This window comes from Glandiceps talaboti, chromosome 7 (assembly GCF_964340395.1).
Source record: "Glandiceps talaboti chromosome 7, keGlaTala1.1, whole genome shotgun sequence".
NCBI classification, from domain to species: Eukaryota; Metazoa; Hemichordata; class Enteropneusta; family Spengelidae; genus Glandiceps; species Glandiceps talaboti.
In genome coordinates this window covers 7,906,431-7,934,264 of record NC_135555.1, presented here as the reverse complement: position 1 = coordinate 7,934,264, position 27,834 = coordinate 7,906,431, and the positions used below count along the sequence as shown (strand labels likewise).

Genomic DNA, 27,834 nt, shown 5'->3' with positions numbered 1-27,834 from the left:
ACCCATATGCTGATTTTTGCTAGGTATGGGGGGTTAAATCGTCGAGCAAACTATATATCAGTGCATGCCCAAATTTACATACATTGCACTTAAATAAATAATCAGAAATGAAATATGGAGTGAAATTTGATGAACAACATCTGGAAATGACATTTGATGTTCAGAAATTGTACATACCTCAAGCTCAATATTGAAAACGCAATATGTTGTTGTTTTGGGGTACGGTAATCATCGTCACTCAACAAAATCAAAATCTAAAGTTACTACAGCCAAACATTTCCTCATTGTCCACACTGCGAAGCACACTTGTTTGAAAGCAATAAATTTATTTCAATTTCTGTAAAATCACACACTTTAAACTTGTACAAAATGAACTGAACTATATATAACTGTTCAAGTACTGTTGAGTACTGCTTTTATCTCTGAGGACGTTGGTCAACGAACTACAATGCTAACATCTAAGATATTGTACACACTCGCTTTGCAGTAGCAAAAAATACACTAAATCAAAGTTTGAATTGAAAAAAACAACAAGTTGTCCGTTTGGTAAAATAAACTGAATTAGCACACATAATAATCCATGAGTTATTAATAGTTCAGGAAATTTGAACGTTTTTGTAAAAGATTATTGTAAAATATATGTTTCTAAAGGTGATAGGATTGCTAGGCAAAACTAATCTCCATGGTTACTATACAAGGTATATATATATCAAGGTATAACAGCTAGATAAGAAACTTGGGTAGAACATTACAAATTCAAGACTCAAAATAAAAAATTGAAACATTAAAAGTTGGGAATTTCCTACAAGTGGAAGAAAAAAAATAAAATTTAGAATGTTTCTACAGATCATAGACAAGAAACCAATATTTTACACCATGTACCGTCAAATATCGCAAAGTAATTCACTTTAATCTCATCTTTGTTTCCACACAAAAAAAAACAAAAAAATTTTGGCGGCTTAAAATTTTCAGAACATGATTTGATCATGTTTCTGAGATAGTCATTGGCAGTAATTTTCTGAAATAAATAATTCATAAAAATAACAACAAAGTGGTTCAGACAAATTATGAAATGAACGTCAAACATGTTTACAAAAGTCGGTTTGCGTTTTTTAAATGTCTCAATCTAACAGGTAGAAATGCAGAACAAACAAGACACCATTATATATATACACATAGTGAAGTGATGATCAACATTCTGTGTTTGCAGAATTACTATGTAGAATGTCGTTCTTTCAACTTTTGCTTCTTTCAATATAAGTGATTGTGAGTTGTCTAAAAGTGGGTCTTCCAACCCATTGAGATTTTGGCTAAAATATTAAATTTAAGTACAGTGATTTATTTCAAAATTATAAATATTTCTTTTTGGACAATATCTACTATTTGTTCGTATTTCACATCAAATCCAGTACTGTATCAGAAAGCCATACGACATATATTTAATTCTAAAGCTAGTCAAGGCTAGACTGAGCTAATATAGAGAACGGTTAAGTTGATATTACCACGACAATACTCCATACAATGTTTGAACCACCAAGTCTTAGTACATCAATTACACATATTTATTTGCACTTTCTCTGTGCATAGCACCTGAATTAGTAATCCTGTTGTAAAAAAAAATCATACAACTTTGGTAATTTCACAAAAAAATTGAACTTAATAATGCTGTAACAATATCATAACTTTGTAAACTATATAACAGGAAACTCCTCTGAATACAAAATACAACTATTGCAAACACAAATAACATTGAAATAAAACTGACTTGCTCCTAGTCTGTAAAGGTACACCCTGTGAGGGCGCCCTCACCCATCAGTCTACCCCCTCTCTGAGAAGACCAACAAGGGCAGAATGACACAATGTAACTTACAGTCTACTAGTATCCAGGTCAGGTAGTCTGTAAGGTACGCCATGATGGGGCGCCCTCACACATCAGGAGAGAGGAGGCTGGTGAGGGCAGAACACGATATATCTTACAATCTACTAGTGTCCAAGTCAGGTTTTCAAGCAAACCTCAATTCTTTCTGGCAGCACACTAGAGAGTACATAGCTACATCGTTGGTTATATCTTAAAGCACTTTCTACAAATAAACTGACATCATAAACACTGAGGGCTTGGCACTGTCTTAAAAATAAACTACTATCATAGACGCCCAACATCTGACTGTACTATCGCTACTAATCCTCTATCTTGATCTATATAAATCATATATTTGTCATGGTGGTTTCGGTAAAATTGAAATTTGAACATAAATATTATTTTATAAAAATTTGTTAAAATTAATAATGTAATCTGAAATACTGATCATTTGGCACAAATCGTCTTCTTATTGCATCTTTCCGTCAATCATAGAGGTCAAGGGTTAAAGATGGGGAGAAATAGATTTGAGGAGGAGTCAGAAAAATTAGATCTTTGGCAAAAATTTTGAGTAAATACATCAATATTTACTGAAACTCAGTTGATGAGAAGAGAACAAGGTGGAAGAAAGCGAAGGCACGTTACTTTCAGAGATTTTCAAATTTTCAACTGATCTTCTGAGTTGCACATATTGTTTATCCATATGGATTAAAATAAAGCTATTTTGGGTCAGCAGTGATTTAGGAACTTAACCTTTAAAGACAAACTATTGCCTTGGTTTTGCAAGTTCCACCGAAAAATTTCTTTTACCACCCTCGTTATTTCAAATCTTTTGCACAATAGTGTATAGCATGTTTGATTTGTAGGTGATGAGTTGTTTATTACGGTCAACTAGAATTAACTGAAGTTAGTTGGTGACCACTATCCATACAGTGGTCAATGTTTTTTTTTAATGTTGCCATAGTAACAGCTTTGTCGTGAGCAGCTGACTTTTCGTAGCAACTCCAGTACTATTAAAGATTGACCAAAATGGCTGGCACCATGGATATGTCATCACATAATGTTTGTATGTTGTCATGTTATTGGCTGCCATGGTGATGGTTTGGTCTCAAGTTTTACACAATATTAAAAACTTCATCATTTATTGCCATCAGAAGACAATTTAATCTGTTTATCTTAGCAAACAGATATCAAAATTTGTCATAAAATTATCAGGTTTTCAATAACCTGATATCAAATCAATTGAATTCAAACTGAAATCTGCATTGGTACACATATCTGGAAAGAGTCTTGATCTCCTTATCACAATCACAATGCTCTTAGCCAGTTTTCTTGGAATCATGCTCCAATTTCCGATTATCTCTTGGTCGGTAACCACCCTTGATTAGACATCAAGTTGGCCAATCCTAGATGTCAGATTACTAGTAGCATCAAAGTGGCCATCTTCTGATAAAAATACATCTCTGAATACTAGCATCAAATTGGCCACCATGTTGGCTGTCTCCTGGAATAACATTCCGTATCTTTGAAGACCAGCTTCAAATTGGCCCTCAACATTGTTAGCCGTCTTCTGGAATAATTGCATCAAATTGGCCATTATGTTAGCCATCTCCAGGATTGACGTATTAGATCTCTGTGATAATTAGTGATCTCCACTATATTGATTTCTTCTTTGAACAGTAATCAAATATTAATAATTCCATTAAGTTATTCAATTTGTGGTGGTCCATTGTTTAAGTAATTGCTACCACTATACATGAAGTGGTACAAGGTCTTCACGTAATAATGAATAACCTCTGTACATATTAGAATGATCCAATGTTTATCCACAATCACTGCCACTGATAAACATAGGTGTATCAATAATACTTCAATCACAACTTAATCAGATTCTCCACCACCATACATGTCGGCTAATTTGCGGAATTGTGGTCCTAGGTCCCTTAGATAACCGTAGTCCTGTTCAGGTTCTGAACTGCTACTAGTGTTCAATGAACTCAACGATCCAGCTGTAGAACTACCGCCCTCGTCATCAAATAGATGCAATGTATCATAGGGTGGTGTATTAGGATCCTTATCGGCGTCATTCAGACGATCGTTGACGAAATCGCCGACTTCAGGACTATCACCTACAATACAACAGAAGAGATTATATTAATGAGATTGCTATTATTAACAGTTGCCATGCGAGTCAAAATCTGACTTAGTTCCTTATTCTAAAACATACCTACAAGGGTCACTATAGATAACTGTGTAGCTTGTAATACAACACTTTTCAAAGAATATTGCCCATCCAAGCTATCAAATGAACTATCAAGATCAGTGAGCAAGAAACATGAAACCTTGTGATCAGGCTCACTGATCTTGACAGTTTGTTTAACAGCTTGGGCAACCTTCTCCGAAAAGAACTATTAAAACTTGCATTAATTCATTTATCTTCTTTCATTTCCTGTGACAATATTTTTTCACTAAAACTTTACAGTTGTACACATCTCATCCCAAAACAGTAAAATGGAGTACATCATGATGTATATATTTCGCCACAAAATAAATATGGTCTGAAAAGAAACAGTCTCCATACGCTAGCAACTCCACGACTGACATAACAACTTACCAGGTGGTGGTGCTCGTCTTCTTGGAATTTCTCTTTCGGGTGGTCTTTCCTGTGGTGGTGGTACAGCCATGGTTCTGACTGGTTGTTCCTGTACAGGTTCAAGTGGTTTCCTATCACCAGTACTAGTACTGTCAGTGTCTACAGGTTTACTGAGTGGTCTAATATCGTAGATATCTTGGTCACCTTCACCACCGCCCTCATCGTCATACACTATGATGTTTTCACGTATGTCATCGTCATAGTAATCGTGAGCTATCACGTCCTTTTCCTGACGACGTTTGTAGATCACCAGTATAAGGATAAGTACTGGAAAGACAAATTTTAAACATTTAAAATATTGATGCTGTGTGGGGAATTTTGGGGAAAAAATTGTGATTTTTAGTTCAAGTTCACGAATAATGACACAATAACGTAGAGAACAGTTGACTACCTATAGTCAATTCAAGCTGGGAAGTTGTTCTTAAGCTTGTTTTTTTTTTGTTTCTTTTGTTGTTGTTGTTGTTGTTGTTGTTGTTGGGGGGGGGGGGGTTAGATTTGCCAACATGTTGACCATAGAACACTCAAGACCTATCCATTGAACTGTGACTAATACCAATCAATCAATCAATCAATCAATCTATCAATCAACCAAGTCATTTGTAAAATGCCAGTATCCAATACTTAGTACAGTCACAAGTTGAAAGCTCTGCTGAAAAGATATGTGTTCATATTCTCTCTAAAGGCATAAGCTGTGGCCTATTGACGTATTTCCAAGTGGCAGAGTGTGCCCAGAGGCACAGCCGGCCCTACGTGAAAAGTGTGCCCAGAGGCACAGCTGGCCCTACGTGAAAAGTGTGCCTAGAGGCACAGCTGGCCCTACATGAAGTGTGCCCAGAGGCACAGACGGCCCTACGTGAAAAGTGTGCCCAGAGGCACAGCTGGCCCTACGTGAAACACCAGTAAGCATGATAAAGGTTGACCCATGCAATCAATTGAGTCAATGATGTGTTATTTTATCTATCAACATCTACATAGACATAAACTGATAATACCTGTAAGAAAACTAATACAATCCTTGCAGCACTTAGGTAGAGATGGCTGTGATCAGAACGTTGTTTTACCAGTGGTGGACAATTAAATCTGGCTATGAAGTCTTATCCTTATCCATTAACAAAACTTTTGAATTGTCCACCACCGGTAAAACAATGTTCAGAGGTATCTCTAGACAACTGCTGCAATGGTTGTAAATTGATAAAGAGTTAAATACAGGTATACTTACACAGTAACAGGAGTAGACATATCAGTATAGACATTCCAGCACCAAGGCTTAGTGTAGCTCTACCGTACCATGCTTGGGGTTCATAGTTCTCACAGTGTACTCCATAGAAACCAATGGGACATATACAGGTATAGCCATTGACACCGTCTATACACTCTCCACCATTTAGACATGGATCACTCAGACACTCATCAATTGGTATACAGGTAAAGTTACCATAGGTATCATTCACTAACTGTTCACCTAGTGGACATCTACAAATACAATGACACAGTGTCAAAACCTCATGTAACTCAAAAACCAGTGAGAATTCTGTTTAACAGAGAAGAAAACTTTGGCTATCTTCAGGGAGAGCAGTACACTGAGGAGTAAATTTCATATTAGTCGTAACTTTTGACACTTACATGTTCTTCCTCAAGGACTAACTCCACTTGCTAACAAGTGTCTGATCTCCTTGTGAGTAGCTCGGCCAACAAACGCACCACAGATATCATTTTGTTGTACAGAAAATGTTTCAGGTGTACAGTGAAATTATAAAACGTTGCATGTATGTTTGATTTTAGCATAATATTTCACAAAATTATGGGTAGATTTAAATGAAACTTTACTGAAAGATTGCCTATAGGACAAGAAATCAATTGATGAGATTTGGGGTGATCAGATCCCAGATTTTGTCTGTGAAGATGTTAGTGAACCCATCCCACAGCAGCACTGATATCAGCAACCAAGCTCTGACCCTTGAGGGCGCTCCCACCATTGGTAGAGGTATGCACTCACCCACTGAGTTCCCTCTAGTTCTATTCTACAGTGAAAGTACTTACCTACAGATTGGCAGCCTCCACAGATCAAAACAAACCAACGGATCTGGACAGTCATGATTTTCACAGGCCTCAGAGTAGCAACCATATGTGACACCATCAGAAGGCGTTGCTATGGTACCATCTGTATCATTCTCCATGCCAAGGTAGACATTTGTAATTCTTGGATCCATCATACAACCTATAAAATTCAAATGAAGGAGATATTAAATAGTTTGTTCACAGATGACAAGAACTTTTGTGAAGTGTTTTATCAATCAACTTTCTTCACATAAGTAAAAGAAATGCAGAGAAAGCAAAGAATTGATTTTCGTCTTTAGAATCTGTCATTTTAATTCAGAGGGGGATTTTAATGAATTGCACTGTTTTGATACCCACATGTAATCAAAGAATAGCATACATGTCAGGAAGTGAACATAGAGGGCGCTTCATTCCAATTAACCTACATCTGTTACTAGTATCTATTGCTAAAAACACTGCGAGAAGGTAGGCAACACTATCTGTATTAATAGACACTTCACAATTCAATCCCTAGTAGAGGTAACAGTCATAAATAATTCAGATAATTTATACTTCTTGGGTAAATAAACTGTTGAAATATGTTCATGTTTTCGAAATGATAATTTACAGATACACTGATTAATTAGTTATGTTCACTAAAATGACAGATTCTCAAGACATGTAAGTATTTGCTATAAAAATAAAAACCACAAACAACACCACAAAATGGATGTCTAGATTGACCATCACAAAGTATTTTTTCTGTTGATGTGTTAATACTAATAAGTATCACACTAAATAATGGCGTGAACATGTATGTGTGTGAAGCACTAGTAAGGGAGAACACGGTTGATATGTTTTTTGACATCTCTGAATACTCCACACCAAGTTGTACATGCATGTGTGGGCAGCACGAGTAACGGTGAAGACTGTTGACTTCTTAAAATACTGAAGAACAGGCAATGTTATTTGTGAGATTGTACCAGTCATTTTTTATGGTTTGTGGATAAAAAGAATACTTTTGTGTATTTGATTTGGTTAATATTGTGTGGAGAGTATATGAAATGAGATCAGCTGGTTGTATTGATCTGGTTGTCCGTTTTTTTTGAAGTGCTATTTGATGGGTAGGCCAACTCTACCATTGAGTGCTTCATACGCCAAATGGTTAGTTAAATCATTATAAGTGTATTGTTTATATACTTACCGTTAAAGTTCATAGTCACTGATAACTGTACATCAATTTGTGCTCCCAGTACAAGACTTTCTCTATCCACAACCAACTCATGGAACGCGCCCAAACGGGATTCCATTTCACGTACGCCACCACCGCCATCAACTTTGACAACAAAATGGTTACCAAAGCGTTCCAGTGCTATAGAATGCCAGACACCGTTGTCTAAGGCATAGTTTGATAAGTACATGTACCAGCCTGCTCCTGAATCACCAAGGTTGAAGTGGACTACCAGTTTACCTTCCATCAACTGTTACAAAATAAACAGTAACATTTGTCAGTTCGACACTGGGATACTTTGCTATCAATGGAGCAATTCTTTGCAAAATACTCGTATGCATGCTCACTCATCTCCCAACATCATGCAAATGTGTTTGTTTTTTTGTTCTGTGCACCCTCCTGTTACATTGCACAGACGTAGACTGCAATACACAAATCACAAATTCTTATCACCAAATAACCAAAACTGAGTTTATTGCTACATACGTAAAAAGCCCACTTTTTTGAGGAAATATTTCTCTACACACAATAATACAACTATAGATAACATTGTTTAGTTATCTTTTGTTACTTGCCATTTGTTTTATAAACTTAACAGTCATCTACACTTGTAACGCTCTTTCTGTTCTCAACTAATTATCATTGTCGATTATTTGATAACATACCACTGATGTATCCTTCATGTATACTTTACCTGTAGCCTACCAAACTCACATTCTGTTTCAGCGACAAACCCTTCTCTCTCTTCTAGTAGAGCTATTACAGTGGAGTGTCTACTAACAGACATGATGTATCCTAGCTGTAAATCTTACCTCTAGCCTGATAAACTCATAGCCATTTGTATCAGCAATGTGCCACACCAAACCTTCCTCTTCTCTGGTACGAATCATGATATGATACTCGGATGTGTAATCATTCAAAGGTACGGTGTCTGCTAACACATAGGTGATGTAACTTTCATCAGCAAAATCATAGTCAGGAGTCGCTACAGGTAAACCATAGAAAGCACATTTAGACATTAAATTTCCATCACAGCTATAGCGATATCACATGCTTGCTTGCGCAAACAGAAAATACTTCGAAACAAGAGTGACTATAGAGTTTGAATTTGGCAGCGAGATGGTTTCAACGTCTCACGTCATAGCATGCACACACATGAAATGGTCTCACTGTGAACACAAATCATTATCACATACTAGATGAAATTCAAATAAAATTTTTTTTATTTGTGTTCACAGTGAGATAAAATGTATTCACTTGCATGGATATAAAAGAGATTGAGTCATGTAATTGAAATGCTATAGTCTTTCTGATTTGGTAGTATCTACATCGCATATATTTTATCAACATGTACTTTTGCTCGACAGTTTCAAGAAATTGGTTTCATACCTCAAATTCTGTTCTTATGTACATCAATTTCAATTTCAATTTCAAAGGTGTACAACTTACCAGCATCACAGCTGTCACCATGGTAACCTGGATAACAGATACAGTAGTAATCGTCCCAGTTACCAATACATGTACCATTACCACAGAGATATAAACCATCGTCATAGCAATGTTGATCTGTTTGTTTACATCCCTGGTCACTGTTTAGAGATCTTGATGGCGATCCCAAATCATATATCTTACTATCTTGGTCAAAGTTCTTCAGACAGCCATCAAAGTCAATCGATTGGTACGCAAAGTCTGCTGGGTACAGGTAGTCGGAGTCTTCTATAACACCACCGAGTTGTAACGGCATGTTGGTATTTAGGAATCTACAATTAGATACACATCAAAGTCATCAATGTATTAATTAAACTGTAAGATACATGATGTTGTTAAGCCCTATCAGGCTGACAGTGTGACATGAATGTCTGTATCTTACAGACTATGTAATTAACAATAAGGTACCACTTACCAAACCAGTAAATTTCTTTTCTAGAAGCATAACCAGATAGCTGTTTCTCAGTACAAAATGCCACTAGCAATGTTTACTACCAGAGCTTGCCCAACCCCTATGTATTCCCTGAACAATGTTTTGTTTAAAAATGACATTTCTATACGCCTTAGTATTATGTAGACTATACTAGTATCACATCTTGCTTTGACAAAAACCTGATCAAGTTGACAGCTGCACTTGAATGTTTTTTTAAACTGTTTTGTTAGACATGGTGACTTACTCAATGATATCGTACACCCTGAATAATATTGCATCACGTGTGTAAAACACTTATGTACACATAATACAGTACAATAAATCCAATCAACTTGATTTTTTGGGTCCGCACTCTAAAATCAGCATGTCAATGCAATCACGATTTCAACCTGTTACTGTACTAGTATGGATAAAAATCAACCTTTAATTCACCCATACAGTGTCTAATTATTGGTATTTTAACAATTTTCAGTCAATACATTGTTGATTATCTGACTGGAAACACAACACTTCAGTTATAGCTGGTACAGCTTGAAGTCTTCTTCATGCATTGAACAAACCTAATTCAAGTCCAGTTATCTCAACCCACAAACTTTTACCGAAGATTAGCTGACACCGATTTTGTAATCAGTTCTATTTTTTTGCCTCCAAACATTTCATATTTGTCTATTAATGTTGATGCAACTTACTCATGATCACCAGGTGTTGTTCCTTCAGCTTTGCATGATGTAGTATCAATAGTAGTACTGGAGTCTGTCTCGGCAACAACAGCTGTTATACATCTATCAATCATAAACTCTACCGTCTGTGCAGGTAAAAGAAAGGAAAGGTTCATATATACATAACGCCACACAGGTGTCGGTACATTTGACAGAAACCCATCACAAGGAAAGACTTACAAATGGAATGAACCAGATACGAGTTGAGTTGCTCTTCACTTTTGAAAAAATTCTATCGCAAACTTGCTGTCAGTAATTTAAACAAGTAACAATTGATGTTTGGTAGTACGACTTTAAGATGATTCACTCAGTGTTTCAGAAGAATTTCACGGTACTTATCAACCTTATGGTTTGCTTTTTCTAGATGACTCACTGTTTTGAAAGGATTGAATAGCTCTTGGGGAAAGTTTAGTTCAGGCCTGTCAGATTCAAACATTGAGATGACTCACACAGTGTTTCAAAAGGATTTCATGGTTTTCTATAAACTTTTGATTGATTTTTTTCAGTGATGATAAAATAGTCGGATTTGTACTGTGTTGTACTAACCTGTGCATTCCTAAAGACATCTACTCTGTGCCACATACCATCACTCAGGTTTGGTGAGTTTGGTATTTCCAATGTCAGAGTTCCAGATCCCAGATTTATAAACAGTTTAGGTCTTCCGTTCACCAATTCTACAGCCATGAAATCTTCCGGTTCGTATGGCAGTAGTTCTGTCATAGGTCCATTGTACATCAACACACCGTTAAGAGATTCTGTGATAAATTCAAAACTTGTCCTAGTCTGCTCACAGGTTTGTAGACTGTCATACCATGCGTAACCTTGTCCACTAAAACTACGTTTCAGATCCTGGCAGTCTGTTCCTTCGAAGCCATCACCACACTGACAGCTATGGAAAATAAATCAGAATTATACACAATTCATGAACAACAGTACAACCTTGGTGTGGGTGTAGGAAGTGGCGGGTGGGGGGGGGGTGAGCATTGATAATTGAGGCCCTGAATTTCTTTTAGGTTTTAAAATTCAATTTAAGTCTTACAACTTGACTGATACAAAGATCATGGGCCAGAATGACAATATCTGCAGAGCAAACCTGGTGTGACATAACAAAATTTGTAATTTTATCATAATTTTTTTGCCACATAAATTTAGTAATTTTATCTTAACTTTACTAGTCATGTATCTATATTTCTAACACTGTAAAAAACACCAAGACACAGTATAGTGGGTTTTTTAAAGAAATCAAATCATTATAGTTCCTACAAATCAAAACTTGAAAACAACATTATACTTTCAAAACTATCCAATGTATGACCATAAATAGACAAGCAAGAAAGAAAATAAATATGTATGTTGTTGTTGTTTTTCTGGTATTCAAATATTTTCAGGATTGATGTATTTATGACAACAAATGTTGACACCTAGCAACTCAACTTCACATAGACCAAAGTGAAATAGTTCTGGTATTTTTCACGGTCTCTCTTTTCACTTATTGTGCAATGGTTTTGAAAATTTTTTGAAATAGAGGAAGTGCTTTAGAAATAAAACAAATGTTAAAAGTTCTGGTACTTCAATACTTACACATATCCATGTGGTGTATCTACACAAGTTCCACCATTATAGCAAGGACTTGATTCACACAGACCCCTTGGTGCTTCCCTGGCACCACAGACACATGCTGCTTCTTGCTGTGTAGTGACTGAGATGAAAGTAGAATGGTCTGCATCAACTAGAGTAGGGTTGACGTCAGCTCTAAAGATGTTAGTACAGGACGATTCACAGACAGATTCACCAAGACACAGGTCTACAGGTACCATACCTATGGTTATCCCAACCATATCTTCTATCTGTAAAAACAGTGACATTCAGATGAGAATTATCAAATTATAATATTCATCAAAATCAATATACAGTTTGATAACGGTGACAACACAATTTTACTACCCTGGTAGTTGAGCCTTTGGTTTTCTAAGATAGAACACAAACTAAAACTATTGTCGCAACATATTCATACCACAGCGATAAGCTATCGAATGGACATTGGTTTGATTATCGTCTCAGTAGGGAGGCGTCTCTGAAAACTAGCTTATTTAGAGTTCCATAAACTAGCAATGCTGTAAGTTGTGTTTACACTATGTCGATCACAGGGTGATTAGAATCACACAACAGACTGTATTAATAGTTGTGTCAATATACAGGTCACAGTAGATACCAATACAACATAAATATAACTAGTCAAATTCAATTCATGTAAAAAAAAATAGTATAAGAATTCTCCTGACCTCTTTTATATTGAGACGGACATTCATGTTCATATCGTCCGATGGATAATATGGTGATCCATGTGCAGACCAGCGTACATCACAAGCTGGTTCTGGTGAATCTGCTACGTTGATCACACTAAACACATCAATGTTTTCATACTTGGCTGGTAGGTATATCTCTAATGCTTGACGGAAGAGTTCTAACATACTTTCTCCTGTATCAGGTTTGGCAATGAATTCTTCGGCAGTAGTTTTGATAACACGGATAGATCCAGAACTCATGACAGCTTCTTCCGGGATTTCTTTGACTTCTACTATGACGGTAGAGTTCTGGTCAGGATGTATTCCATCTTGTACCAGTACAGTGAATTCATAAACACCATCTGGACATCCCGGTAATATGTAAATCATACCTGTGTTTTCATCAACCTACAGGAAAACATGACATATTTGAAATATGACAGTGTCCACAAGGGTTTTTTGATGTGTGTACAGGAGAAGCGGTTGCATGGTTTAGCCTGGAGAATCTCTTCCCCCTTTGAGGAAGTTTTCAATGCATTACAGAGTGGACATCATTTCTGTGTGTCTATTATCAGATAGTTCCTCATTTTTTTGCTATAATTTACACTGGCAAGTACTGACTACCACTACATACATTGTATTACACTGTACACAAAATACAAAATGGCAGTAGACGATAGTGTGAATTGCATGCAATGAAGGTTTCACAAAACTAGCCGCCAAACAATTTTTTGTCTCTTTTCCCATCTTTTCCTAAAATAAACACTCTTTTTACTTGTAAGACAAACATTTGTTGCTTCGGAATATGGGAATAAAGCATCATAGTACGATCTACTTCCTAGATTAAAATGATCTAACTCACCCAGAAATACTCAGGATCATCGCCAACGATAGTATACTTCTTTTGGTCCTTGTCATCAGGATCAGGTGCATACACAGTACCTATTTCACTCTCTGGCATTTCACCTGTTATCAAACATAATTATAGACATGTCAGAATGGACAGAAAGCACTAACAGTGGAGTTAGTATCAAGTACACAATGACTAGTTGCAAAGAGAACACAAAACTTGTAGTCTTAGTCTGGTAATCATTCTCAATGAGCGAGGGCGCTGTATCCTCAGTTCTTATGGCTATAGCAATACGCTGAGGAAGATTCCAGTAAAGTTGTCACAACAAACCCCTTTTCAATAGGCCTTTCCAAAATTTGCCATGGTGGTGCTCTACTTCCTGTTTGTGTGTACCTTGGGGGTATACATGGTATAGGTTACTCAGTTAAACATAGAGCACTGCTGCTTTCCTTGATGTCTGAACAATATGAAAAACATCCCTGATTTACACTTCTACAGAATACCAAGGGACAAAGCCCTTGAGAAACGGTACTATGAGATGATGATACCCCCAATTTGAGCAAGGGCGCTGTATTCTCAATTTCCTGTTGGGGGTCTGGAATAGCCTATAGTTGCAATATAACCAACTCCAACTGTCATCTGTCCAGCGTGAACATGTTCTCTATTACAGAATAGGTTGGTGTGGTTTAATTATTAACCAAAACATACACTAAAGAGTCTAGTAAGGAATCTATCACAGGCACAGAAAGGGTTAATAAAATCTTACAACGCTCTCACGTTAGTCTTAGAATATTTATAGATATATGTGATAGAGTTCACACTATCTATCTACAACCATAGCTATATGTTAGTATGCCTCTTGTTAGCCCAGAGACTTGTTTTGGTGTAGAATGTTTCTTGAACTTATAGGAACACCAAGACAAGTTTCTGGGTTAGCATATTGTAAAATTCACAGTTACTGTACTATGACATACATTACAAATCATAATACAACTAAATGTGTTAATTTGAAAACAATATTTGAAAACAATTGTGCATTTCAAAACGTAAATGTCATTAGGGTTGCATAATTTGAAATGTACTTATTATACCCTTGGTATCTTTATCACCAGATGATGTTTTTCCCAGCAAAACCTTGGGTATTTCACCTGTGATCAAATTAAATGTACAATACAGTTTCAACTATGTCTGGTAGATGTATATGTTCATTTACTACTGAACAGACAATACACTGTGTCCATTTTATACAGAACTCACAGGAAAACTTACAAAGGGTTTGTTATAGTAAAGCATGTATGCTATGGCGGGGGGGGGGGGGGGGGGGGTTATTTGTTATGATAGAATGATACACCACAACAGAGCTGATTGTAAAGAGGTTGTAGTGTATGGATATTACTGTGTTATAAACTTACATATCGCTCCTAAAAAATAATGAGAAATTTCACGACTTATATCAACATAAAAAAATTCCTATGGAGAGAAATTATAGAATATATTTCTTCATTCAGCAAAGGAAACTATGAGTGACCTAAGGTGTCCTTGTCTATGAATAGAATAAAATCTGTATTGCATCCGTTAAGAAAACTACATTTCTTCATTGGATTTTCTGCAATAGGTGTTTGGTGCTAAAACAAGCTAGTAAATGTATAAACTAGAGCAATAAGTTAACAAAATAACAAAATAAGGTTTATACGAAACTATGAACTTTATGGACTTTATAGAAACTCTATGGAATTACTACAGGGTTCGTACACTTAAAGCAAAACAAAATTCCAGGACTTTCCAGGGGTTTTTCGTCAGTTTTCCAGGGGTATTCATATTGATTTTGGCCATTTTCCAGGGGTGTTGACACTAAAGTATATTTTTTGAATGACATCTAATTGTCTGATGTGGACGAGAAAAATCAACAACAGTTCCCATAATATGTCACAAAACATTTTAAAGACAATCGACACTATGCAAGATATTGGTTTCAAAACCACGTTTACACGCTAAGATTAACGGAGAAACCTCTGTCCTACCCCCTAAGTAGCCGTTTCGTCAAGCTGGTGCATTGATCGTGTAAGATTGAGTCGCAGCATTCGTCAGTCTAATTCAGACATATCCAGAAAAATAAATCAAAAACTAAAGTTTGTCCTCGTTATTGTATGGTTTGAAGTTACTAGATTTATAAGTCACCTAAAATAATTTTTTTCTTCAAAATTTTGAATAAAAACTTCATTTACGTAACGAAATTTCGAGCTATGAATAACTAAATACATTCATCGCTTGCGTCTCGATGTTTATGTACCAATGCCACGAGTTGCGGAACATCGCGATTTCAACTCAAATTTGACCATTGACGAATGTTACTGTACCGACAACATAAAACAGTAGTTTATTCTTTTAGAACATGTAACACAAATACCCATTTATCGACAAAATAAAAGTCACAACCGTACTTACACAACCCGGAAATTCAACTGCACTTCCCTAGGCCCTAGCCCTAGCTTGTAGTATCAGTCGACTTGTGCGCCGAACTTGTAACAATTTCTAATCGAGGTTGATGATGCTTTGATACTCGCTACAGTGTTACGATAATCTTGTTAACAGACCTACTGTACATGTTACCCCGGCCGGGACTGTTACAATATCATGTCCCTGAAATGACGACTGGGAGATGTACGGAGTAGCAATACTATAAAGTATATGCAAGATCGAAAGAAACACTGCGGCGCCCATTCAACTAATACACACGGTCTGTGGGGCAAAGTGTCTCGTGGAACGATCGCTTGACTGTCTGGGTTCAATCGGCGTGAATTTTAATTCATCACCCAGCGTGGCGAATGACTTTGAAAATATTTTCGCGATTTCACATTTACGAGATTCAGAATCATATGAATGGGTGGCTCGAGCACGGACATGACGATCGTCAATATTAATCGATCGATTGAACATGATCATTTTCCAGGGTTTTCCAGGGGTAGGGCGCATTTTTCCAGGGTTTTCCAGGGAGGGTTTGAAATTCCAGGGTTTTCCAGGGTTTTCCAGGGTTTTCCAGGACCGTGCGAACCCTGTACTATCTCCTTGCTGTACAAGAGACACGCCAGGTGAGGATGAATGGTTATGGTTTCTACGAATGTGATCATATCAATTTTGAATCATAGGAAGTAAATTGACTCGACATAGACAATCTCATAAAGGGTTCTCTATTTTATATCTTGAATTGAAGGTATTCACATATATGAAGCACGCCCCCACATGGCCAAAAAATGCCATTATCCTACAACTTATTGACCAATCAGAAATCTTCTTCTTTACCAGTCACTTCAGAGAAGTTGCAGCTTCACATACATAACAACAACTTGATCTAGAAATCTTTGAAATAGAACCCCATGTAACAAATCACCTTATTGGTCAATACATTGTTGATTGCCACCAATCAGATAAGTTATATGAGGTATGCTAAATAACACTTAAGTTATCTACAAGGCGGGGAGACAGGTTCTGTTCCGTGAAGAAAAGTGAAATATAGATGACCTGGAAATCGGAATAACATACCATTCACAATTCAAAGATGGTACACAGGACTGAAAAGCAAACCAACCTTTGTAGTTGTATACAAATATCTCCTTGGTGCCTGATTGATGTGGGTTATCGTTCATGTCGTCTATTTCAATGGTTAAAGTTTCAGTGCCGGATAATCCATGAACATCTGCCATCACAATAGACATGTAATGGTACTTCTGTTCCTCTCGGTCAAACATTAATTTGGTATAAATCTCTGCTACATCTGTGATGAGAGAAATTGTAACAAGATGGTCAAATATGAACTGTTTCTGTGACCTTTGTAATAGGGAATATAAATTATACACTTTGATTGAAAGGCATACAATAGGATTTGTTGAATTAACACCATTTGTTACGTGTGTGTTTCCATATTACAAAAAAAGAAAGAAAAAGAAAGTTTTTTTAAAAAAAAAAACAGTTTTCGGTCAAAAATAATATTTTCATCTTCTCCAAAAAAGCAAACTGAATTGATGGTCTAAAACAAATCTTTCAACAATCAGATAGTTTGTGTTAATTCATTACACAGAGCTAAACAACATAAAGCTATAAACTACATCTTGTTCATCGACAAACTACGATTATTCAGTTTTGATAATTTTACTTACCTCCTATTTGTTCAAAGGTAAAGTTGTCTAGGATATTATTCCAGTTATCCACCCAGTAAGTGAACGGAGGGCCGTTATCTGGTCCATCTGGGTCTACAGCACTAATAGTCTCAACATATTCAGGAGGTGGAGTATTCTCCATCACCAGAGGTCTATAGTCCTCAGCAAAGTGTGGTGGGTTATCATTGATATCAAGCACTGTCACATGGAAGGTAGCATTACCAGTCAAACTGGGAGGACCTGTAATATACAAATATTTTAAAGTTTAACATTACACAGAAAAAGAATGGTACCATACTCATCCATCCATGATTGGCACAATGTCAAACAAGCTAAATAAGCGAACTTCGTACATGGGGTGGGGGGGGGGTCGGGCATCAATGCAATTGCTGAACTTCATTTTCACACTTCTAACCAAATTTCAAAACTTTCACACCTTCAATGATAACAGGTTCTGAATTTTAATACTACTGAAATGTTGATAAGTTGATTAAAATTTACTTCTAATGTGATATACAGTGCTTGGTTAGGATTGTATTTTAATGTGTTTACCATCATGTTTTTGCATTGCAACGATCGTAGTGGTGTGACCTACAAGTTAATCATGCTTTACATCATATATATATATATATATAAACATGTTGATGTTGCACTTGTGAACGTTCATTTAGGGGGAGGGGTGAGGGGCTTTGTCCTAAATGAATGAAATTTGTTTGATGTTATAGGACATTGTGAGATTGTCCCTAAAGTGTCTACGAAAACACAACAACCTTCTAGGGGATTCTTAGGTTATACACAGGGAACTCTGCAATGACACTAGGCAATGACACTTCTTAATGATAGTTTCTATCCTTAGTATTCCAAATTTACTAGTGTGCAGGAGATGGGGTGCTGGTGGAAACTTGGGTCTAAATTATACGTAATACAAGTCAAACAAGCCATTGAGAATGACATAGTCCCCGCTATGATTGGGTTTTAAGGAATTAGCACTACTCTGATCATGCAACAACACTTGTGAACCTAAATCAAACAGACTTAGATATGTTGTGTCTGCTTGTCGGACATGGAACATGCCTACAACAATAAAGGATTGGTCGGGTATGGGGGATCATATCAATATGAAAATGGATATGCAAATGTATGTCATAGAACACTGTCCTAATACCAACTCTGAATGAGATCTGTTCAAGCATGTCTGAGTTATGGCTTTTGACATGGAAAATTCACAAACAAAATGGCTGCCAGGCAGCCATATTGGATCGTATCACAATGAAAATGGATATGCACATGTATGTCATAGAACACTGTCCTAATACCAACTTTGAATGAGATCTGTTCAAGCATGTCTAAGTTATGGCTTTGGACATGAAAATTCACAAACAAAATGGCTGCCAGGCGGCCATATTGGATCGTATCATGACAACAATGAATATGCACATATATGCCATAGAACACTGTCCTAATACCAACTCTGAATGAGATCTGTGTGAGCATGTCTGAGTTATGGCTTTAGACAGGGAAAATTCACAAACAAAATGGCTGCTAGGCGGCCATATTGGATCGAATCATAAAACAAATTGACGTGCATATGTATGCCATAGCATGTTGCCCCTGTACCAAGTTTGAAAAAAATCGGTACAGGCATATCCAAGAAACGGCTGCGGACGGACGGACGGACGGACGCACGGACACACGGACGCACGGACGGACAGACGGAACCCAATCCATAAGTCCCCGTTCCGGACTTCGTCCGCGGGGACTAACAAAACATCAAAGTAACACTGGGGTTATCATTTAAAACTCTAGTGATGCTAAAATTTCAAACAGTTACTGTTCACATATACAACCTGGAAAGCTAGAGAGTTGATTTCACATGTCGTGTGAAGTTTACTAACTTACAGGTATGAATACCTTACAAATGGAAAGATAGAGAGTTGATTTCACATGCCATGTGAAGTTTACTAACAAGTAGCTTACCGATATCAGTACCTTGCAAATGAATTGTTACAGGGTTAATTTGATTCTCCATGTGATGTTCACTAACTTACCGATATCAATACCTTACAAATGAATTGTTACAGGGTTATTCTGATTCTCCATATGATGTTCACTAACTTACCGATATCAATACCTTACAAATGAATTGTTACAGGGTTATTATGATTCTCCATGTGATGTCCACTAACTTACCGATATCAATACCTTACAAATGAATTGTTACAGGGTTAATTTGATTCTCCATGTGATGTTCACTAACTTACCGATATCAATACCTTACAAATGAATTGTTACAGGGTTATTCTGATTCTCCATGTGATGTCCACTAACTTACCGATATCAATACCTTACAAATGAATTGTTACAGGGTTAATTTGATTCTCCATGTGATGTTCACTAACTTACCGATATCAATACCTTACAAATGAATTGTTACAGGGTTATTCTGATTCTCCATGTGATGTCCACTAACTTACCGATATCAATACCTTACAAATGAATTGTTACAGGGTTAATTTGATTCTCCATGTGATGTTCACTAACTTACCGATATCAATGGCCTGTATTAGTAGATCATAATACTCTACAGTCTCTCTGTCTAGTTCACTGGCAACAGATACAATACCACTCTCTGGACCAACATAGAACTGGTTCTCTGGATCTGTCCACGGAGCTATGCTGTAACTGTGTGTGTAACACATACAATATGGTGTTATCCATGTTGTCATGGAGCTATGCGTTTATTGCATGTTATGTCTCTTGCAGAGGGTGATTTACTAAACAAGGACTACATGTATGACAGTACACATCCCTGCCATAATTTTGACAGACAAAACAAATACATGCATCATGTCATGATTGTACAAAATGTGCAGACTATACCATGTAGACAAATGCAACAATTGTATTACAATGTATATAAATCCACTCAGCAACAGAGACACATGCAACAATTGTATTACAATGTATATAAATCCACTCAGCAACAGACAGACACAAGCAACAATTGTGTTACAATGTATATAAATCCACTCTGCAAGAGACAGACACATACAACAATTTTTTTACAATGTATATGAATCACCCTCTGCAAGAGACAGACACTTGCAACAATTGTATTACAATGTATATAAATCTGCAAGAGATGGACACATGCAATAATTGTATTACAATATATATGAATCCACTCTGCAAGAGACAGACTGGGAGAGAGAGAGAGAGAGAGAGAGAGAGAGAGAGAGAGAGAGAGAGAGAGAGAGAGAGAGAGAGAGAGAGAGAGAGAGAGAGAGAGAGAGAGAGAGAGAGAGAGAGAGAGAGAGAGAGAGAGAGAGAGAGAGAGAGAGAGAGAGAGAGAGAGAGAGAGAGAGAGAGAGAGAGAGAGATACAAGCAACAGTTTAATAATTGTATCCATTCTGACTTTTGCTCCTGCACAACTTACTTTCTTCTGCAGTATTTCTCTTTTATGTGAAGTGAATTGAGACTGGGTTGTTGTTTTTGTGGTAGTGTAAAGAAATACAGTAGGCAATACAAATAATAACAATCAAACATACTAGAAAAGTGAATTATTGGTGCCTGGTTGATCTGCATCAGTTGCTGTTACAGTTCCAAGTATTGTGCCTATCGTTGCATTCTCATATTCTGAGGCTTCGTAGTAATCAGGATCAAACACGGGTGCATTATCGTTATAATCTTCAACTTGTATATTAATTGCTGACGTATCACAGAAATCTGGATCACATACTTCCAACTGTAGATTAAAGTTTTGTTGCGTGGGATCTTCATAGTCAACCATCTGAAATGAATAACAATAACTTAATGATTTACAGCTAAAACAGGCAGCGTTCACCAGAAGACTATGTAACAGATACATTTACAGCTAAAACAGGCAGCGTTCACCAGAAGACTAATAGTATGTAACATATACAGTTACAGCTAAAACAGGCAGCATTCACCAGAAGACTATGTAACAGATACATTTACAGCTAAAACAGGCAGCGTTCACCAGAAGACTATGTAACAGATACATTTACAGCTAAAACAGGCAGCATTCACCAGAAGACTAATAGTATGTATACAGTTACAGCTAAAACAGGCAGCGTTCACCAGAAGACTATGTAACATAGACATTTACAGCTAAAACAGGCAGCGTTCACCAGAAGACTATGTAACAGATACATTTACAGCTAAAACAGGCAGTGTTCACCAGAAGACTATGTAACAGATACATTTACAGCTAAAACAGGCAGCGTTCACCAGAAGACTATGTAACAGATACATTTACAGCTAAAACAGGCAGCGTTCACCAGAAGACTATGTAACAAATACATTTACAGCCAAAACAGGCAGCGTTCACCAGAAGACTATGTAACAGATACATTTACAGCCAAAACAGGCAGCGTTCACCAGAAGACTATGTAACAGATACATTTACAGCTAAAACAGGCAGCGTTCACCAGAAGACTATGTAACAGATACATTTACAGCTAAAACAGGCAGCGTTCACCAGAAGACTATGTAACAAATACATTTACAGCTAAAACAGGCAGTGTTTACCAGAAGACTATGTAACATAGACATTTACAGCATTCATGATCAGCCAAACGATCAGTGGTGATCCAGTTTATATGTTAGATAATCTTTTGGTAAACACTCCCTGTTTCAGCTGTATTAATCATTACAGTGACAAATTTTGGAGACATAATTGTTCAAATTACATTTGCGCAAGTAATTGTGGTGCTTTTGGAATTAGTGATGTCAAATTAGCACAAGGATACACAGAACAGGTGTCATAACATATTTGCAATAAATCAAATAAATATACAACACTTCAATGCTACAATCAATAATATCAACATAACTATTGGCAAGACAAGGAAATAAGGGTGTTTGTGATGTCATCTTGACAGGTTTGCCCATAAATTATTTATTATTTTATTATTTATTGTGTATCTCAGACCCCTGGCAAATATGGAGGGGAAAAAAATAAGTATGCAAACACAAACACTGTCACAGGCCAAAGTTACAAAAGGACCAGCATAACAGAAAGCTAATATAATATAGCTCTCCATTGCCTGCACTGGTGACAGTTACCTTACATGCATCAATAAATACACTTAATAATGAAAAGCCATTTTCACTGTTTTCAATTCTCAACAAAATTACAATAAGTAACACTGAAGTAAAGCACTTTCTATATGTGCTACACTCATTTACAGCATTCATACCAAATGATTTATTTACAAGCCTACCATTTGGTCTTTCTAATGTTGCGAATTAGCAAATGAAACCGTATACTTTTACACTTGATATGGATGCTATAAACGATTGTAACATATACAGAAAATGCTTTACTTCAGTGTTACTGATTGTATAAACACATTTACATACAAGATCATCATATGAATAAAATACAAAATAAAAGATCCCTTCATGAAATTCCCAATTGGACAAATACATCTCAAGTGTAGTCAGGCAGCTGTGCATGATTTCAAAGTTGAATTAGTTACCAAGGTGCTATTTTTTCACTCCAAATCATATGCAAGTTGATAGTAGTAATCAATGAATACGTGGCAGTCACAGTATAAAGAGATACCAAAATGCATGCTGTCAGCCGGTAACCAAGCTCATTTGCATGAGACCATTTTGAGTATGGGCTGTAGAAATGAACTTGAATATCTCTCCAGTTTTTTGGTGGAATGAAAGTTCCAATCCTAGTTCTCCAGGCTTGGATGCTGACTCCCATGGTTTATAAAAGTAACTGACGTACTTACAGTTGCTAACTTGACAGATTTGTCAAGAAATTACTGAAAAGTTGGAGAGCAGTATGAACTTGTATGTGAGCGAGCTGTGACCCATCACGTAGTAATCAATACAAATTATATACTAAAGGCAGAAATAAGTCAGACTCGACTTTTCCTGTAAATTTCTACCTCCTTTATTCCCTTACCTCAAACACTCGTATTATTCCTTCATTGGTAACTCGGTCATTATACATGTAGAAATGGTCGCCTTCGTTGCCACCAATGATGGCGTAGGTCAGCTGTGCATTTATACCAATATCCATATCAATGGCAGATACTGTATAGACAGACGCACCAACGGGTAATGCCTCTGACATGGTGGTATAGTAGAGGTCTTGAGTGAACTTTGGTGCGTTGTCATTAATGTCTTCGAGTTCAATTGTAGCAGAAGCAGAACCTATGGAAAGAAAGGGTAAAAACTGTGACAACTTGCTAAACTTCAGGGTGACATTAAAATGGAATGATGCACATCAGAAATAGACTCTTTACACATTTGGTATTAATTTATTCAAGAAAAATACTCCAATTCAACCTATTCACAGTTAACATCCAGAAGAAAAAATCAGGGGTCACTGTACAACTATTAGAAACAAGGTCAAAATGTTATCGAAATGTAGTCATTTTAGAATCCAATATGGCTGTCAGATAATGCACATGTTTAACTCAGGGAAAAGAAAAGATCCTGAATTTCCTTTAAAACAAGACAGTGAACCAGAAACTTCTTTTCTTATTACAAAAGGACCAGGAACAGCTTTCATAGATGACAAAGTTTGGCTTGAATTAAAACAATGTATTATAATCTAGTTCTGACAGCACAACCCAAAATGGTAACATTTCAACTGTTCCAATCAACATGCAATATCAAACAATAGTCAGTCTCAGGTGTACCAAAATTAATTTGATCTGACAAACCAACTTCTTTAACCCTTTCACCACCAGTACCCCATATATGGGGACGCGCTAAGGCGCCCACCAGTACCCCATATATGGGGACGGCAAAGTTCATTCACCCATGGTTCGCCTATCTCGCCGTTATGCCGTTAAACGGCAGCTATTGCTGCAAAACTTGCTGCCATAACTAGTTCCACACATGCGTATTAGCTATGTTTTGCTTGTCTGCCATTTTGAACACATGGAAGTGAACGGTTTAGAAATAGGACCGAAATGACGAGCGATCGTAATTTTTGTGTGCGTTTTTCGCTGACAAAATCAAATTTCAACATGGCGGAAGTAACCAACGGCTCTTATAACATCTCCTACGATGTCAATTTGTCAACCGTCCAAAGAAATTTCCACTGAATTTTACCAGAAATACATCGTTGAATACATGTAGTTGGTCGTGGGAACGGTACAAGCATCAGAAGTACCGCTAAGTTCGTGTTATCTCCCAACGGGGAATTTACGGGTGTCGTAGTGAAAGTCGGCAAGATGCGTAACTTGTTGACCCGTAGTCTGCGCTCATACTATCGTCTTGGGACCAATTTTTATCGATGTAAAGAATTAATTTGTTCATATTTCTTTGTGGTAATGTTCAATAATGAATAATACTCATACAAGTCCAATTTATACAGGTCAATGGTGGGTAGATTACGCACGATCTGACGATTTTCCGATCGGATTTTTAGCGTGCGTTTTTTTTAGGAAAAATTCAAATTTCAACATGGCCGCAGCCAAAATCGTCTCCCCTAACATCGTTTACGATGTAAATAACGGTTCTGTTCGTGAAAAATTCTGTTAAATTTCGACGTGGATGGCATTTTTGACTACAAGTAGGTGGCTGTATGAACTCGGTGTACTCTATGCAACCACCACGTTACAGCGATGTACGTTCAAAATGCTAGCTGCATATTTCCGTTGATCGGTGTGCATGTCGGCAAATACCACCACCTTGCCCATCCGATTTTGGCGCCGATACTACCGACTTATGGACATTTTTTACCGATTTAGAGAATAAATTTGGTGATAATTTTTTGCTGTCTTGTCAAATACTGAATTATATTTACAGAAGCTAACTTTTCAGATGGTCTTGAGGCGATGACTTTAGATATTTTAGTACACTTTCAATGCCAGTGGGGATGGACTGCAGCGTCATAAATGGATTATTGAGCCGTTAATTATTTTAATTCAAATTTAATACGACTGAAAATGTCATTTTCTGCCAAATTTTCGCCAATTTTGACCATTGAACCAGTGTACAGAAGTTTTGTAGGCACTTAAATGTTGGCATTTTGAATTTTGTTTGTGACATAAATATTTTGTTTATTTGTGATGTCAATAAATAAACAACCTGTCTTTGTTTTATTAATATTTTATTACTTTAATCCATATTTTGGCTGTGTGTGTGATATTTGAATGTCTGTATTTGCATCTATGATGTAGAAAATTTATTTTCCATTCAAATGATACCTTATTTTTAAAAAATAGGCAACTCTGAGTATTTTTATATCAGTTTGATTACATACCACTCACTCTCACATTATGTTAGTGAGGGGGCTGGTGGAGCACAAACAATCCCATGAGGCCAATGGTGGTGAAAGAGTTAACCCCCCCCCCCCCCCCCCCCCCCCCCCCCCCCACCACCACCACCACCACCACCACCACCACCACGCATACACTTAATTACACATGGCTGCCATCTACTTTACATATAAAGCTCATTACACAACAGTATAGGACTCCCTGATAGCAAAAAAATCTTCCACGGCCACAATACTAGCATAGCACCTACCTGTTAGGCCACCACCATCTTCAGCTTGCACCAGGATGTGATAAACCGGTATTCTTTCTCTATCTAAGAAATCCACCAATGTTGTGATGTCAGCTGAGTTTAAATCTATGGCAAACAGCTCCTGGTTTTGTTCTTCAACATTTTCTAGAATTGTGTATGTTAATTTAGCGTTATCCCCTTCGTTTGGGTCATCAAGATCAATGGCTGTCATTGTCATCACAAAGGAATCTGATAAAAGAAAAACCACAAACAATACATATTATACCATGCACCAGCCAGGTTCAACACAAAGTATGGAATATATACTCTGGTCATTCTACGCATCTGTTGTCATGACAATGCGTGTTTACGTCACTGGTTCTGCTGTGTGCGAAATATTCATCAAAATGCTCAAAATTGTCATCACTTTCCCCATTTTTTAAAAATATATAAACAGTGATGGTATAATTATATTATTCTCCAATATTTTTCTTCGTTCAGTTGGAAAATACTTGAGACCTAAGGGTTATCACTACTCGTCTAGCGACTCATAATGACAAAGGCCCCTTAGGTCACTCTTATTTTCCTTGGCTGAACAAAGAAAAAGATTGGGGAATAACATCTAAATATACCTCTAAGTAAGAATTCAACTTTACTGCTAAATAGCACATATAATTTTAGTTTAAATAGTCTATTAGTTGGAGTACATCACATTTACATGGCCCCTTTTTCTAGAATTTAGTGAATGACAATGTTATTCATACAGTGTTACAAATTGGCCTGTAATAGTAGTATTTCATGAAAGGGTAGATGAATGTACCTGTGTACCCTGGTGTTTATTCCTAAATTTTAGAGTATATTTGTCAGTGTTGTAGCAAATGTGGGGACAAACTTATAAACACATTTGCAAATATTTTTGTTGGAGAATTTTTAAAACAAATGATCTGTAAAAGGACTTGGTACCATCCACAGATATGGAGGTAACAGGGTAACAGGGTATCATGCATTCAGCTTAGGAAATAACAGAGAATAAACGGCTGAAATTAAAATAGAGAACAAAACATGCAATTCATAAAGGTCAAATAACACTCAGTAGTAGAACAGTGATGAAAAGACTAGAGGCTTAGAAATAAGAAGTAATTCTCAGTACCTGCAATAGTTTTTTACCTCATGTTAGAGGCTCAAAATAGAACGAGAAGGTCGACTTATTCTCACCCATGCCTATAGTAATGCATGTGGCGCAGTAGTTATGGTGTCGACCAAGACATTGAATGTTCGTTATTTTTACGATACACCTAGGCAGTAAATATTCTATTTCAGGTACCGAGAATTACACATCATCACACAGTTACAGTTACCATAGGAGGGTTAATTAATTTCAGATTTAATTTGGACATGCCTACGAGGCTTGAAGTACTCTGACTTACCCGGTACAAAGGGGGCTGTAATGATAACATGTAAGAATAATCAATGACATGTATTCATACTCAAATCAAAAATTAAAATTTTTTATTTTGAGTTTATTTTATCACAGGTAACAACAATTATTATTTACTGGTGTGACATTACTGTTTAAAATAACATACTTATACTGCACTATGAAAGAATAACATAATGTCC

The 27,834-nt window shown here is 36.8% G+C and overlaps 1 protein-coding gene across 1 annotated transcript in view; it reads right to left on the bottom strand.

Annotated features, from left to right (window-relative positions):
- Positions 1-306: 306 nt before the first annotated feature.
- LOC144437594 (neural-cadherin-like) overlaps positions 307-27,834 on the bottom strand; it is a 71,870-nt gene continuing 44,342 nt past the window's right edge. Inside the window, exons 16-34 of the mRNA XM_078126563.1 lie at positions 26,236-26,463; positions 23,654-23,904; positions 21,258-21,499; positions 20,254-20,390; positions 17,709-17,948; positions 17,141-17,326; positions 14,646-14,702; positions 13,567-13,670; positions 12,702-13,112; positions 12,001-12,266; positions 10,966-11,308; positions 10,390-10,505; positions 9,229-9,539; positions 8,592-8,764; positions 7,753-8,029; positions 6,552-6,729; positions 5,731-5,984; positions 4,473-4,778; positions 307-3,987 (exon numbers count right to left, since the gene is read on the bottom strand). Coding sequence (XP_077982689.1) covers positions 3,740-3,987; positions 4,473-4,778; positions 5,731-5,984; positions 6,552-6,729; positions 7,753-8,029; positions 8,592-8,764; positions 9,229-9,539; positions 10,390-10,505; positions 10,966-11,308; positions 12,001-12,266; positions 12,702-13,112; positions 13,567-13,670; positions 14,646-14,702; positions 17,141-17,326; positions 17,709-17,948; positions 20,254-20,390; positions 21,258-21,499; positions 23,654-23,904; positions 26,236-26,463 — 4,328 coding nt within the window. The 3' untranslated portion in view covers positions 307-3,739. The remainder of the gene's footprint in view (positions 3,988-4,472; positions 4,779-5,730; positions 5,985-6,551; positions 6,730-7,752; positions 8,030-8,591; positions 8,765-9,228; positions 9,540-10,389; positions 10,506-10,965; positions 11,309-12,000; positions 12,267-12,701; positions 13,113-13,566; positions 13,671-14,645; positions 14,703-17,140; positions 17,327-17,708; positions 17,949-20,253; positions 20,391-21,257; positions 21,500-23,653; positions 23,905-26,235; positions 26,464-27,834) is intronic.